The 16,876-nt window shown below is 38.8% G+C and overlaps 1 protein-coding gene across 1 annotated transcript; it reads left to right on the top strand.

Moving 5' to 3' along the window:
* The first annotated feature begins 1,859 nt into the window (after positions 1–1,859).
* LOC140243676 (uncharacterized) lies at positions 1,860–16,876 on the top strand. Its single transcript, XM_072323340.1, has 10 exons — positions 1,860–1,920; positions 2,357–2,474; positions 3,269–3,370; positions 4,004–4,068; positions 4,943–5,047; positions 7,371–7,567; positions 8,896–9,079; positions 10,308–10,450; positions 15,301–15,469; positions 16,630–16,876. Exons 2-10 carry the CDS (start codon positions 2,378–2,380, stop codon positions 16,687–16,689), a joined length of 1,122 nt encoding a protein of 373 aa, XP_072179441.1. The 5' UTR covers positions 1,860–1,920; positions 2,357–2,377; the 3' UTR covers positions 16,690–16,876.

Below are 16,876 nucleotides of genomic sequence, written 5' to 3'. Positions count from 1 at the left end.
CACGGACTGCGGACGACCACTGACCGCCGAACACTGGCGCGACTGGCTGGCTGAGCACAGGTGGTCTGCTGGTGGATGCATGCCTCATACTCATAGTCTGCAGCAACTGCAAGCAGGATCAAGAGCGGCTACTAGTACTATCTTGATCTGTTGATGGTCTAGAAAGTGCACTGTAAAGTTTCTGTTTTACTACCTCATCAATCAAGCAAGGAAGTAGGGCACCAGCACGCAGCAGGCCCTCCCCAAGATCTACTTGTTACCTAGTCTGGAGCAAAGCATGTTCTTCACGAGTGGTAGGCACCTAAACCACATATTCCGAGACCGAGATTTCTAGGGTATACTACTAGGCGTTACGTTAAGTTCAAGCCAAGGACGTGGACGTGCATGGACAAAATGGATGTGGACAAAACTTGTGACACTGACACTTGTGACAGTATCAGTAATCTTCGAAGGTGAGTATTTTGAACCTAAACACAACAATAGAACAACACTAACGTTACACTTACAGATTCAGCAGGAGCCTCGACAGTCAGTAGCAGCAGCACTGTTCAAGGGTAGCTAACGTTAGGGATTTTTGATGCCATATTTAACATTACCAGCTAAAATTCCAACACTGTTTCCACTCCAGTGTTTGTTAAATATGTTGCAATGGTTAGTTGTACATCGTGCTGAGACAGAGAGTACAAACTACAGCACAGGTGTAGAAAGAGTCTAGACAGAAAGATCCATCTGTCTGGAGGAGTCTTTTATTTTTCTAATGTTATCGCATGCAGTCTCTGTGGAACATATCCCTGACGACCAGATACAGACCGATCTTACGGTCAAGATAGAGTCTAGATCTAGATCTAGGACTATACAGTATATACACTAAATGTGACTTCTTCATCACATGATTCACATTTCTTTTTAAATCATTTGCAGATCTAAATGTTATGAATATGTTAAATATGTGCCTATTTAATACAAGTAAAGACACATGGATTGTGCTACAACAAGACATAAAAAGAAATAAAGTGTATTTAGGCCCTATATACTAGTTAATTGAAAAATTTGTGTCATGGCCATGGGATACATGGTACCTACACTGTTTTGTTTTGTTTTGTTAAAATTATAAACACTGGTTCACAGATAATGAGATTATTGATATAAAAACAGCATCTTGATATCGCACTGGATGGTCTAATGTATTGTGATGTCATGTGTTGTTTGTACACTGTGTAAGTTTGCATGGTGATGTAAATCGAAATGAGGAAGAGAGATTTGTGTTATGACCATGTGTATGTAAGTTTGCATGGTGATGTAAATCGAAATGAGGAAGAGAGATTTGTGTTATGACCATGTGTATGTACTGCTGTAGTCTCTTAAAGTTATCTGCATGATTGTCCAACTTTTTCCTTCTGCCTCTCTTCCTTCCTATCTGGTTTATAAATTCATTCAAACTCTTTACCCCTTTGATTCTCACTCTGTTATAATTTGCCTTTATTATTACAACTGTCCCTTTCTTTTGTAATTCTCCTGTCTCTACTAATGCAACCTCACTTTTCAGCTCACCACTGCCTTTTGACGGTCACTATTTTGTCCTTACACCCTCCCTATGTCACTTCCTTCCCTCACTCTCCTCTTTCTAGGGTCTCCTTTTGCCAAACAGTGTACACTTTCAAGGACAACTTGCACATGATGTTACTGCAAATCTCTCTTTCTAACTTGCTTGCAACTCATAATTATTCAAAAAGTACTGTCTCAAAGTAGCTGAAATATCAATACAGTGCTTTGTTCTCTCCCCCCCCCCCCCCTTTTGTATACAGGGTTCTGGGAGAGGTTGGTGACCCCCAGAACATGTTCACAGGTCTGGTGCAAAATGAGGCCGATGCGACAGAACACACAACAACAAATGTCCTCCTCAAATGTAACAATGATGAGGTGAGATATTGGAAGGGAAGGCTATTACGTTGATTTTGAAAGATTGCTAGTGGCATTTCACCATAGATACATCATGTACACTGAAACAGACCATTAGTATAGCAAACCAGCAATAGCTACAGTACATGTTTGTTTTTTTTTCTTCAGTTTTTAAGGACAGTAGCTTCTTTTTCTCTTTGCATGAAGCACCTCTACGTTGAAATTTTATTTGTATGTTTGTGTGTGCTAATTCCAACTACATGTAGTAGTATTATAGAGTTTTGTTGCTTGGGTGCTAAGAGAACATAGGAGAATTTTTCCCATATACATCAGGGAACTACTTTACTTGCTATCAAGTCAGTTTTTGATGTTCAAAACAATCTTTTCTTCAGAAGGTATCTCAAACTGTATCTATTGTTCCACAGTCATATCATATTTTATTTTTTGTCTGACTTAGAGCGAATTTACCAAGCTGAAAATGGCGTTCATTCGCCTAGAAACCAAGGCCAAAATGATAGACTTCCTGGTGAACACACCCCCTGAAGACTGGCCTATGGCACACCAGAATCAAGACAGTGAGTATATATTCAAATATCATGTATATATATATATATATATATATATATATATATATATATATATATATATATATATATATAATATACATGTATCACTTTATGGGGACCGACTGGATGCACTTCAGAGCAAATTGATCATATGCAAGATGATATGGAATAAGTCAAAGAATTGCAATTAAATTTACCGGTACATAGATTTTGTTGCTTTTGCTGCTACTTTTTCCCCATGAAAATATTGTTCATTAGTGGCCAGCATGTAAAAGTTCGTACACTGTACTCCCGTTATAACAAAGTCTGTGGGACCAGCATTTTGTCTTATCAAAATTTAATTATTATATAACCAAACAGTATAGTGTATAAAGATATATAGATGATAATTTGGGGGCCTGAATTTTGATTTCTTTGTAACATGAATTTTGTTGTAATATGTGTTCGTTATAATGGGAATGCACAGTAGTAGTCGAGCTTCAGTACTTTCCTACTTGTCACCATAGAACAGTGTTTGCGATTGGCATGAACGGTCAATATATTGTGCTTCTTTGGCTTTAAAAAAAAAAGATAAAAAGTTTGATTAGAACAAAACAAAACATAAAGAGGGCTTTCCAAACAAGGCTCCCATTTTGACAGCCTTGTGAGAAAAAGCTGCTGTGATTGCATGAACAACTTGAGATAGAGCTCTGAACCATTTTCACGCAGTAAGAACAAAAGCACCATAATATATTCATACTGTATGGTAATGTTGTGTATACCTCACATATCACTTGTATATCTTTCTTTCTTTTCCCCACCAGAGGAAAACTTTGCCCAGGTAAAAGAGGATTTGAAAAAGGCCAAGCGAGAGGCGGAACATGTAGAGGAGAGACTGTCAGACCTGATTGAAACAACACAAGATAGTGAGAAACGATTAATCAACAATACATTTCGCTATATCTGCCCGTTGTGAAGGGTTCACAATATGAATTTGAAACTTTTATCAGATAATGCTGATATTGTTACAAGAAATAGTAAAAAACGTGGAGACATAGTTGCAGATTGTAGTATTTTTTGCGTAAGTAACTCTTTCCAAGGCCAGCACAAAGTTGTCTACTGTTACCCTTCTTTGCTATTACATGAGGCTGGAAGACAGTGGTACCATCCAATAAAGGATAAAATCTGGAACTGTTGATCGTTTGCACAGCCTTACAATTGCTACATGTACTGGAGTGGGCTCCTATTTTCGTCTTATTTCTGAAAGTATATGAGGTTGTCATGCAACATTGGTTATAGATCTTGCATGTTACTATGGTTGTAAACACTGATTTTGACTAAGAATATCTTTCTAATGACAGCATTTATCAAGTACCTGTAAACTTTTTTATTTTATTCAGTAAGTGGTAGATAGCTGTGTTGAACTTCTTGGGTAGATTTGAACTGCATCTGTGTCACTGTGACAAGATAATTAATTCCAAGTTATGAAATTTTCAAAGCTCAGATGAACCAGCAAAAGAGTGAAGTATTTATTTGAATTTCTCTTTAATCATATTCAGAGGTTGAAGAATTGGAACAGAAGAAGAAAGAGGCTGAAGAGGCTTTGCTAAGAGTCGAAAACAAGGTAAGCACATGTTTGTTACTTTTTATTTCCTTTTTTTTTTTCTCCACAGCTTGCATGAGCCTAAAGATATGGCATTCATGCACATGTCTGAGGAGCTGGATTAACACTTGGCATTCCTGCATGATGTTATCACATTAAGCTGAGCCATATGAAAGGTCTTCATACACATGTGAGATATTATAGAAATAAAAGTTGCAATGATACACATGTATCAATGCTTGGACATTGCTTGCAATATCAGTGCTTGGACATTCTTTGCGATATCAATGCTTGGACATTGTTTTTTCATGTCAAATTGTAAGCACATTAGGCTGCCATGAAATTTCACACCTTCACTCAAAAATAGTCTTTGTTCTACAAGCACCCATTTACATAGTTTTCATCCAGATTAACCTTTTGACCCAAGTGGTAATTAAGATTTTTTTTTTTAGACATCAGTGTCCCACTTGTAAAAAAGTCCCCTGGAGGGATGTTATAATTTACCTTTATGTGGCAGTGGAGAAAAGCATGATGCTCCAAGAATTATCACTTTGCATTGCAACTTTCTTTCACAGACATTCCCTCTTTTATGCCCTTTGAGAACTGATTAGTATGATGTGTAATCAACTTTGCTTCAGCTTAACTCTTCTGCAACTCGAAGGCTGTGGATTACATGACACTTGTGTGTGAGCCTACTGAGTACAGTGTATTTGTAAACCATATGGCAGCTTTGTTTTGTCCTGTAGTGCAGTCTATGCGTATGTTACCTTGTCTAGAGGAGTATAGTATTCCAATAATAATAATGATAATGATAATAACAGTAATAATAATAATGAATGATATTTTTTTTTAGCGCATTTCACACTTGCTAAGTATCTCAACATCTCTCCGACAGAAAGCCAAGCTGGAAACTCTCAAGGGGGAGATTGGGAGGGCTATGTCAGGGCTAGAAGGAGTGGATATGGAAGGCATGGACGTCGAGACAAAACTACAGAAGCAGGTAGGAATGTTTGGTGATTTTCCATGCACCTGAGAGTAACTTGCTACACTGTGTTGTGTCAATCGAGTCGATACTGTTAAACCAGAAATTTTCGCGTTTCATGAAACTTTCACAAATTTCGCGATGAGCCAAGATTTGTGAAAGTAAAGTGCATAAAAGTGTGTATGCACTGAATGCCAGTGGCAATTCACAAAAGTTTCATGCTGCGAAAGAGGACGTCTGCTCGAACTAGTGAAATTTTCATGCGGTGAATATGTCTGTTTGTACAGTAATTCTCCCCCTTTCCCAAGTGTGACCATGGTGCACGTTAGGGAAAGCCCCCTTGGTGTACAAACTGAGGGCCTCACCAACCCCAAGGCCTCTGTGATACAAGTCGGCAGTTTCATGACGTCTTTGCTCTTCAAGCAGAGGTGCTGAGATCAGGAAACAGAAATGTCATAAAGTGTGAATAGTACTCTTTCCTTTTCCTAAAAGGATGGTTGCACTATGAATGATTGTAGTCAAGCCACTGTCCTGTGGTTGACCCGTTAGACATTGTATATCTTGTGACAATAGGTGGCGCTGTTACAGGTATTCTTTGAATTGCTCTGCTGCTCTCAGCTGATTTTGTCAATGTCTAATAAGGTTTTGTTGTTTTTGTTTTCCAAACTTTCCTGATGATTATGACACTTTTGTAAGAAATATTATTTTATGATGAAGGAATGTTTCTGCATTAAATCCATCAAAACTTGAGCTGGTTGTAAGTTTATAGCAAACCCATCCAGGTATGTTAGCAATGTATCTCAGTCCAACAGGCAGACCATGGTGAGACAGTAGGGATTAGGGGATGAGATATCTTTATTACTTAAAGATAATAAAAAGTTTTGGTACCTGGTACCTCAAAAGTTTCCCTGAATTTCCGTGTTTCAGGTTAAAGTACCTTTCAAATAACTAACACTGTGAGACTTACTCGCCCCAAAGTGCTCTCATTTCTTAGTAATCATGCAAATAACTGCGACCAGCAGCCCCATACGCATAGCGTAATGGGACTTCGCATTGTAGCATTCAGGATCATGACAGATTTAGTATCGCGGGTAAATATCAACTTAAATTCCAAAAAATTCTTCAATTTGAAGACTTACCAATTAAGCTGAAGTCTTGAAAACAGGCTTTGGGCAACGTTTGGTTCTGCCAATAGTCCTTTCTGTTCGAATTGATGACTGAATATGACTCTGTCGAGAGGACCTTGGGAGAGCTACATACACTGATTACTACGGCCAGCGCATACGCACACATCACATGCGAACAAATTTCAAATCCACGAACGGATAAGATGTTTGTATGCGCATGCGCTGGCCGTCAATTCAGTGTAGCTCTCCCAAGGTCCTCTCGACCGAGTCACATTCAGTCATCAATTCGAACAGAAAGGGACTATTAGCAGAACCAAACGTTGCTCAAAGCCTGTTTTCAAGACTTCAACTTAATTGGTAAGTCTTCAAATTGAAGATTTTTTTTGGATTTTATGTTGATATTTACCCGCAATACTAAATCTGTCATGATCCTGTATGGTACAATGCGAAGCCCCATTTAACTATGCGTATGGGGCTGCTGGTCGCAGTTAGCTACTCAGTATGCGTATGGGGCTGCACGCTGCTGGTCGCAGTTGTCATGCAATAATGGTTTCGTACAATACGTGTGCTTCTCGCCGCCGTACAGCGGCGGCTCTGGTACGAAACCATTATTGCATGATTACTAAGACATGAGAGCACTTTGGGGTGAGTAAGTCTCACAGTGTTAGTTATATGAAAGGTACTTTAACCTGAAACACAAACTAAGACAAGGAAATTTAGGGAAACTTTTGAGGTAATACCAAAACTTTATATTATCTTTAACAATTAGTTTCTGAGACATCCATTTAAGATGGCTAAGAAAGCACTCTAGCATGTAATCAAAGCATGATAAGGGTTGAGAAGTTGGACACTATTTCTATTGCATTCAAGATTTGCAATAATACTTTGATGCCTTTCCAGTGCCTGGTTGAGAAATATTTCTTGATGGAAAAAACACCCTTAAAATTTTGGCCAGTCATCCTCTTACACTCGCACCTAATGTGTGATTCATTTCTAGGTGAGGGAGCAGAAGTGCACTATATTCAGTGGGACTATAAATTGCAACCTGTGAAAAATTAAACCACTGTATGAGTTTCCCGTAGAACTATGATATTTCTCTAGCGTAATTGTTACAGTACAAATGTGTATTCTGTAATTCTCATGACAATGTGAATGATGATTTTTTCCCTGTCAAGAATAGCGGCAACTGAGAATGATTAGATTTTAATCCTCAGAGAGAAACACTGCAGACTTCCGAGATGGCACTGGAACGATGCGAGCTGATCCTTTCAGAACACAAGGGGGCGCTCTCCAGGTTGACGGAAGACATTCGTCTGGCACAAGCCATTCGCAAGGAATGCCAAGATATGGTTACAACACTGAGGGTGCACAAGACGAGCTATGAAGAGAAGCGAGCTGACGAACACGCCTGGTGAGTGTGACTGTTGAGCTGGCTGCAAAGTCTCCCTGACTCAGTTGGAGTCATGCTGAAAAAAAAAAAAATAATTATCTCAAAGTCAAAGTATCAAAGTCTCCCAAATATGGGAAATTATGTTTACCCATTGAAATAAAATTTTCGCACATTTCACGCAACCAGAAGCTAGTGCGAAAATAAAAGCACGCAAATATTTTTGGATGTCATATGTTCCAGTACTTAATCTACTAATTCCTCGAAATTAAAAACACACAAAATTAATTTTACCCATCTGAGCGCAAAAAAATTTCTCACACAAATATCCACTTTTATAACTGTACAAGTATCTCTCCAAATACATGCATAAACTCTACGTCACAAGAATTAAATATGTTTTCTACACTCACAGACCCTGTATTTCAGGGTGCACATTTGAGAAATCACAGTAAAAATTGCATCCATTCACTTTTCATCTTTCACGATTTTGTGCATCATTAACTCTTTCATTTTCTTCTGAAATATGAGAATTGATATCCAAAGGAAAATAATTAAAGACAGACATCTTGTCAATTAAAAAGACTTCATTTAGAACCCTGAATTGTTAGTGTGTACCCGTATGGTATAACCTGCCCTCTCTGAGGTTCTGTCCCTACAGCCATTGTTCAGACATCACCTGATTCCCATAGACAGTGATGTGATTGCTTTTGCTTACATGTCAAAGGTCAAAGTTACTGATACTTTGCCAATACATATTGTCGCTTGGGCAAAAGACCTCGTATCTACAACATTTCAAATGTTCAGGAGAGCAGAAAGACATGGCAGCCAAAGCACTATATCAAATGGGATAGACTTTCATTTGACATGCCTTGGTGACTTCATTTTGGGGGTAAGACAGTTAGGATTTGGACAGGACATCACTTAGCTGATTATCTGACCATTTCTCCAAAAAAGTCATTTTCACCAACATTTCAGATAAAAGGTCTTGTCTCCCCAGTGACAAATACTAAAAATGTTTTACTTCAAATATTTCAGGTATATTCCACAGTATGCTCTGGAATGCTAGCTCAGCCTTGAATTGTGACATTTTTGCCAAGATTAATGTTGACCTCTTGTCCTATATATTGCCAGGGAAGTATAAGTCGTTGTTTTAAAATCCCCTATGCTTATGTCACATTCATGATAAACTGGACAAGACTTGAATTGTTGTAATACATTTCTTATGTGACTCATGATTGTGGAAGGATTGCATAGCTTGACATCTAATGAAGTGAAATGCCACTTGTTTGTACTTGTGGTAACCATGAATCACTGTTTCACTTCTCTGGTTCTTTTTCCTCACTGTTCAGGTTTAACCAGTGCCTGCATTCACTCAGACAGATATCGGGAGTCAGCGAACTGAGGGTCGATGACCAGACAGTAACCCTTGACCTGGTTTCTAAGTCCTCGGTGTCTCCGGTCAAGGCACAGCTGAAGATGCAGTTCGCCTGCCCTCCCAACTCGAGTAAAAGCTGCTCCCTCGTTTCTGCTGAGGTGACTTTGGTTGACATATTTAAAGGGATCTTATAGTTTTGGTTGAGGCCTAACTTCAGGTTTCTAACATTTTGGGGTGAGATAATAAGAAACCTCTCATGAAATATGAAGGAGCATGTAACTCTAAGTGAAATTCAACGTTTATTTGCTGAAAATTGGTTTTGAAATGGCTAGGTTACCCAAAACAGAGCTATACTAATAAAAGGTGGGACCCACCTTTTATTCTGACAGCTTTGTTTTACTTTGTTTTTGGATGTCTCGGCCATCTCAAAACCAAATTTCATCAAATAAGCTCTGAATTCCTCTTAGAATGGTATGCTCTGTACTATTTCATATTACAAAGTGGTTTCTCGATATCTCGCAAAAAGTTAAAAGCCCATTTCTCATTTCCACCAATACTATACCATCCCTTTTAAACAAAAGTTTAGGCAATAATGTGTCCATGCACTGCGCCAGAAATTGCAAAACAAGCTGGAGTAGGTAATCCACTCTTACTTTGCAAACATCCCTCAAGGAATTATAATATATTGCCCAAATAATATGTAAGGGCATTATGGATATTGAACTTAGAGGTTTGACAAAACAGATTTATGTAACCTCACCTACTAACAAATTAACTCACTGAGGATGGGCTGATTTTGCCACAACACACATTTCCCATAGACACCTGCCTGCGTATACTTGGAACTGTTCTTCTATGGGTGAGGGCATTACCTGTCAATTTCAAGACTTCTAGAAAAGAAGCAAGGGCTTTTCTCAACACGTTCTTTCCTTTGAGTGATGAACATGCTTAAAGACACGAGAGGATGGGTTCCCCATGCTTGATGTGCCCTTCCACCTTTAACCAGACCTCCTTTTACCTCCATTGCAAGGTCTGCAGCAAAAAGTCAACTTCACAGAATGAGATCATTTGATATGACAGATGTATACCAAACTCTTTTGTCTTGTTACACACCCAATTACAATTCTGTTTCTACCTTCAAACTTCATTGATCTCGACCTGTTCAGGGAGATATTGGTTCATGTATCTGCTGAATTTGGTACTACAAATTATATAAGGCCTTCTTGCACTCAGGGGCTGTCTTATGCCACATCAATGCCATGAAATGTGGCTGAACATCTGTTGCATCATAGATGCACATAGATCATTGATGTACGGGTAGTGGGGAAGTTCCTATAGTCTTGTGATTCAGACTGTATTGTGTTCCCTGTGTCTTTTGTACCCCAGCTGGCTCATGACATTCTCGACTGCAGAGATGTCATCAAGGAGTGTGTGACTACTAACGACCCCGTCCTCCTCATCACTGAGGTCAAGCGGAGGTTGAACAGCCACGCCCCAGTCCTCCAAGAAGTTGAGGAGCTCAGGAATCAGTGAGTTGGCAGATACACTCTTTTAACAGACCAACTGGCTACCTTTTGTGAAATAAACGTTATTTGATTCTACAAGGCAGGGATATGTCTGTGAATGTTCTCAGTCATCCAGGTGAAGGCAGGGATGTATGATAATTGGTTATGTATTTGTCTCTATTTAGTTTGTTCTATTATGCCATACACGAAGAACAAGATTTCCTTGCATGTTAGTCTAATTAGTTTAATTAGTAAAAGGTTTCCTTAAAGGACAAGTTCACCTTCATAGACATGTGGGTTGAGTGAGTGCAGCAATATTAGTAGAACACATCAGTGAGAGTTTGAGCAAAATCGGACAATCCGTTAAAAAGTTATGAATGAGGGCGCTGCTCAGTGGCGACCAAGTCACACATTTTTTAGTCCTGTGCTTTTGTCTACAATTTATCCATTTTTACTTTTTCTTGTGAAATTTTCGTCAACTGTTCCTTGTCATCATGTCTGTGCAAACGTTCAGCATGCTCTGGATATGGATTTTAACCTTCTGTGTTCTGCTCTTACCGGGTTTTTCATGTCTGGAGAGCCACACCCCAAACATTTCATATGAACGCAACTTCATATTCGAACTAGCTACAGCTGAGGCCTCGAAACTCAAACCGGTCGGCTTGCCGGAATGGGTGCCACTACGCGAAGATGGTGAGACAAACGATAGAGTGAAAATACGCCGCAGAGGTAAGAAGGGAGGAATAAGACAAAAGGTACGTCTACGAAAGTTCAAACCTGCCCTGCCTACTATAACAATGAGTAACGTTCGTTCAATTGGAAACAAGATTGACAAAATTCGTGGAAAAGTGAGATATGACAATGAATTCAGAAATTCTGGAATTTTATGCTTTACGGAAACTTGGTTAAACCCAGATACACCTAGTGAGGCGTTTGACATTCACGGTTTCGACATGATTCGAAGTGACAGAGATTTTGCAGAAACGAACAAAACTAGAGGAGGGGGACTTGCAATATATGTGAATGAAAAATGGTGTCGCAATTACAAAGTACATAACGAGATTTGTCACCAAAATTTGGAACTTCTCTGTGTTTCGTTCCGACCATTTTATCTGCCAAGAGAATTCAACAAAGTGGACATATTTCTTGTTTACATACCACCCGACGCTAACGCGGATGCAGCTGTTCGAGATATCATGGATACCGTGAATGCCATGGAAACGGCGTCACCTGATTCACCGAAGATTATACTTGGTGATTTCAACCATTGCTCATTAGAGGACGCACTACCCAACTATGTGCAGTGTGTGCAGATTCCAACTCGCGGACATCGGGTTTTTGACAAATGCTACTGCTCAGTGAAAGATCCTTATAAAGTAAACATCCGTTCCCCCATTGGCAACTCAGACCATTCCACTGTTCATTTGATGTCTAAGTATAAAAGTAAATTGAAATCAGATAAAGTAACCACAAAACAAGTTAAGTATGGAATGAGCATTCTATGGAAATGCTACAAACCTGTTTTGAGTTGTCTGACTGGGATATGCTTATAGGAAGTGCTGATGATCTAGAGGAAGCAGCTGATATTGTCAGCAGTTACGTTCTTTTTTGTGAAGAGCTTCATGTCTCCAACAAGACGGTCAAATGTTATCCAAATGATAAACCATGGGTGACGAAAGAACTGAAGGCGCTGTTTCATGCAAAGAAAATCGCATTTCAAAACAGAGATTTCGATAAAGTGAAAGAAATAAGCAAACAAGTGACGAAAGAAATCGCAAGTTCGAAAATGAAATACAAAGTGAAATTTCAAAAGTGTTTTCGATCAAATAACATGAGGGAAGCATGGAAATGTTTACATACATTAACAGGATCTAAGCAGAAGAAGAAACAGGCTTCTGCATTTGTGTCAAACAGTGCCCTTATTACAGCAAATGAACTTAACAAATTCTATGCTCGTTTCGACACCATGGATTTCTCTGCCGAAGTCACATCGATGTGTTCAGAGCTACGAGAGCTTAGCGTCACACCCCCTCGCATTGACCAGCAAACAGTTGCGACTCTTTTCAAACGGGTTAAAGTGAACAAAGCAATGGGCCCGGATAAGATACATGCTAAACTATTAAAATGCTGCGCCCAACAGCTTGCAACTCCCTACTGTGAACTTTTCCAAATGTCATTGAACGAAGGTATGTCTCCGGCCAGCTGGAAATCAGCGATCGTGATTCCGGTGCCGAAAACAAATCGCACTTCACAGCTTAACGACTACAGACCAGTGGCACTTACCTCGATCGTCATGAAATGCTTCGAGAGACTGATAATGCAGTTCCTTTATCCATCAGTGTCCCATCTTCTTGACAAACTTCAATTTGCATATCAACCTAAAAAGTCTGTGAATGACACTGTTCTCACACTTGTACACGAGCTCACTCAGCACACCGATAAACCACGACGCTATGCACGTGCCTTATTTGTAGACTTTTCCTCGGCGTTCAATACTATGCAGACTCACATTCTTCTTCAGAAGCTGCGTCACATGAATGTACCATCTTATCTGATCCTATGGATAAAAGATTTCTTATGTAATCGGTCTCAAATTGTGAAAGTTCAAAATTGTTTTTCAGACCCTGTCGTCTTGAACACAGGTGCTCCACAAGGTTGCGTTTTGTCGGCGTTGCTGTTTATTCTGTACACGAACAATTGTAAATCAGCAAGGGAAAATGTATTAATTTTGAAATATGCAGATGACACTGTCATTTTAGGACTTATTGATGAGGATGAATCTAGCTACCGGGCCGAGGTTGAACGTTTTACCTCTTGGTGTGACAAGAACTGTCTGCAGTTAAATCTCACCAAAACTAAGGAGATTGTGTTTGATTTTCGGAAAATGCCCCCTCAGCCAAAATTTATAAATATTGGTGGTACAGATATTGAGATAGTCAAGAGTTACAAATACCTAGGGACAACAGTGGACAGTAAACTTTCTTGGACTGAAGAGTGTAGATCTGTTATCTCAAAAGCCCAGACTCGTATGTACTTTCTGAGAAAACTGAGATCACTACACATTGATAGAACTATTCTCAATCTTTTCTACAAATCAGTGGTTGAAAGTATTGTTTTGTTTAACTGTGTCATCTGGTTCGGGGTCTGCAGGAAACAAGATTTCAAGAGAATGGAAGCTATAGTGAGACAGGCTAGCAAAATCACTGGGGAAAGTTACGACCTTACAAAGGAATGTACAGATCGGATCGCCAATATGGCAGATGGTATTATGTTAAACGAGAATCACCCGCTACATGATTGTTTTGAATTCCTACGATCAGGCAGAAGACTACGGTCTCTGAAATGTCGTACAAATCGATATGCAGACTCCTTTGTTCCATACGCAATCAGGATGGTAATAACAACCGCTGATTTTTCCATAAAGTGAAGGGAGAGCTGTAGCTGGTTTGGTGTATGACGGCAGGGGGGGGGGGGGTTGTGCATTATCAAAAACACACAAGAATTTTATGGTTTGCAATTATTTGAATAGAATAACTTTTAAGTAAATTAAGATTATGAAATTTGTGTGTGTGTGTGTATGTTAATGTGCAATAGTTGTCTGATTGTGCACATCGGGCGTGTCAGGGATTCAGTGAAACGAAGCAGATTTTAGCTGTGTGTATGGGGGGGGGGGTGTAAGGAATGACTTATGTGCAATATGTGTTATAATTTATGGATTATGATATTTGGGGTGGTCTGTATAAAGTAAGGTGTTTTAGAATTTGTGGTTATACAACTTTTTGCGGCAATTGATTTTTCCACAGTTTTCTGTGTATGTACACATATATTTTTATTTTTTCCCCTCTGCACGTTAAACACATGATGCTAGTTTATGTTGTGATGCATGTTTGGTTCCCTGTATTTTTTTGAGTATTCATTTGATGTCTTATATGTAATGTAATATTATTTGCTATTTATCTGTTGTCAATATGTGTTCATGAATGTGTGACAAAATCAAATTTCCATGCCATGTTTTTATACATAATTTGGACAATAAAGAAATGAAATGAAATGACATGAAATGAAATGAAATGAAATGAAATTTTGGAAGTTTCTGCTCAGTCACGGCTGGATGAAAAGACTACTATAGCTTGTGATGTCACATGGGTACGACGATATAAAGAAAGAATAAAGAAAATTCAACATATTTCCATTTTTCTAGCATAACAAAAGAACACTCGACTTCTCTCTTTCAGAAGGCAGGGGGAATAATATTACCCTTAACATACATCAGTTGCAAGTCGAAGAACGGTGCACTTTATTCAAAAAGTAAAGTTTTGTGAAATTCTCTTTTTATTTTCCTTATATAGTTGTACGCATGTGACATCATACACTGTAGTAGTCTTCTCTTCCAGCAGTGACTGCGCAGATACTTAAAATATTCGTAACTTTTGAACGGATTGTCCAATTTTCCTCAAACTTTCACTGATGTGTTCTACTAATATGGCTGCATTCTCTCAATCCTTATGTATATGAAGGTGGACTTGTCCTTTAATTACCAACAGAATAGAGAGAGTGGCTACATTGCATCCTCAGTGTTTATGTTGTGAGCTTTTTTTTTTTTTTGTATTTTACGTGCGAGAGTATGTATCATATTTTGAATATTATTATGTTAATGAACCCCAATTATAAGCCATGCTTCTCGGGGTCCCTGGCAATTATTTAGTTATTGTCATGTAAACACGCATGAATTACAGTTTGCTTGTCACATGAAATCCTTATTCAATGCTGTTCATAATTGTTACATTGTATTAATCAATGAGAGATTGATTCAAATAAATTTAATATGAATGAATTATTGATATTATGTGTTTTGCCTTTCCCCCGCCCCTCAGGTATGCCATAGACTATGTTCATGGAGAAGGGGTCTTGAGAGCCATGCTGGGCAGCAGCGGTCAAGTGGTCTGTACACTGACCATTGAGAGTGGCTATCCCAGCAGGGGCTGTGTCACATTGACCAAGATTGAGGGCAACGGTCATCACAAGGACGTCAGTGAATACAAGGTATATAGTTTGACAACACATTTGTACTTGAAATATTAGGATCACTTCATTTTGCTTTGTTTTTGGATATCTCAGTCATTTCAAAACCGATTTCCATCAAAGAAAGTTTGAGTTCCTCTTGGAATTGTACGCTCTTCAACATTTCATAAAGTGGTTTCTAAGTATCTTGTAAAAAGATTTAATCTGAATCCTCACCTCAAACATTACTATACTATCCCTTTAATGAAAACAAAATTTGGCCTGTAATTTCTGCTGCTGCATACTTGTACACTCAAACTTGTCTTAGCGACCACTTGTCTAAAGCACCCACCTGCCATATACAACCTGTTACGTTTAAGGACACATAATGACTCACACGATCAGTCCATAGATATACGGTTCTTGGGATGCTTTACTGCCATTCTTGCGTGGGGTTTTTACATTTGTACATGTGACGGAGGGCTTTCGTTATCACTATTACTGACCTATGGACCTGACGCTGTCACCATACTGCATCTAATATGCATACATTAACTGTATCTAATCTGCATACATCACACAACCAGTAAAAACAATTTCCTCCAAGAGAAAAAGCATGTCAAAGTACCTGTCTGTAGCAGCCACCTGTCTATGACATCTACTTTTTTTTTTCGTCTCCCCTGGGTGGCTGGTACATGCATAGACAGGTTTGATTTTATCTGTGTTAGTAGTCTGCAGCCATCATAGTTTCCTATTTTTCTCTCATTCATATTTTATGATTTAAGCATTATCATGGCTCTTTCTCTCAAAATTACTAGCTTTGACCAAAGTGACCAATAGTAATGACCAAGCCTTGATCAAATGATAGGGCCTTGATGTAGCTACAGTGCACTCCTGTATAACGAACATGGCTATAAAAAAATTCTGGTTACAATGAAATAAAAATCCAGGTTGAAAAATTATCAGCTGTATGTTTTTTTTTATTGTTAATTTGTTTGGTTGTAACCAAATTTTGATATAATGAAAGAAAACTGCCAGTTCCAAGGACTTCATTATAACCGGAGTCCACTGTATGTCCACTGTATATACAATGTACACATGTAATTGAGAATTGACTAGGTTTAAGCTAGTAGACTCTCACTCTTTTACAATGGATGGTCATTTTCTGTTTTCATGCCAACCTTCCTTCCTTCCACTTACAGCCACCAACAGACAACCCAACAATGCAGGACTGGCTAGTCTACCTACAAGACCACCTCTGAATCTGCTGCAGTGCCCCACATAGGACTCACTGGTATCACATTGGAGACAACCTTGCATGCTCATTGTCAATGTCAGATATGCAGTACACGAGAAGTGAGCAAGTGTGTTTGCTCCTAAAATTGGTCAAAAGGAAATGATTTTGAAAGGTTTTTTGATAGCCAGTTGAACAAACAACTGGTTTTAGTA

The sequence above is a fragment of the Diadema setosum genome, chromosome 20 (genome assembly GCF_964275005.1).
Source record: "Diadema setosum chromosome 20, eeDiaSeto1, whole genome shotgun sequence".
Taxonomy (NCBI): Eukaryota; Metazoa; Echinodermata; class Echinoidea; order Diadematoida; family Diadematidae; genus Diadema; species Diadema setosum.
Note: the sequence above shows the minus strand (reverse complement) of the source record. Positions and strands in the feature narration are given on the sequence as shown.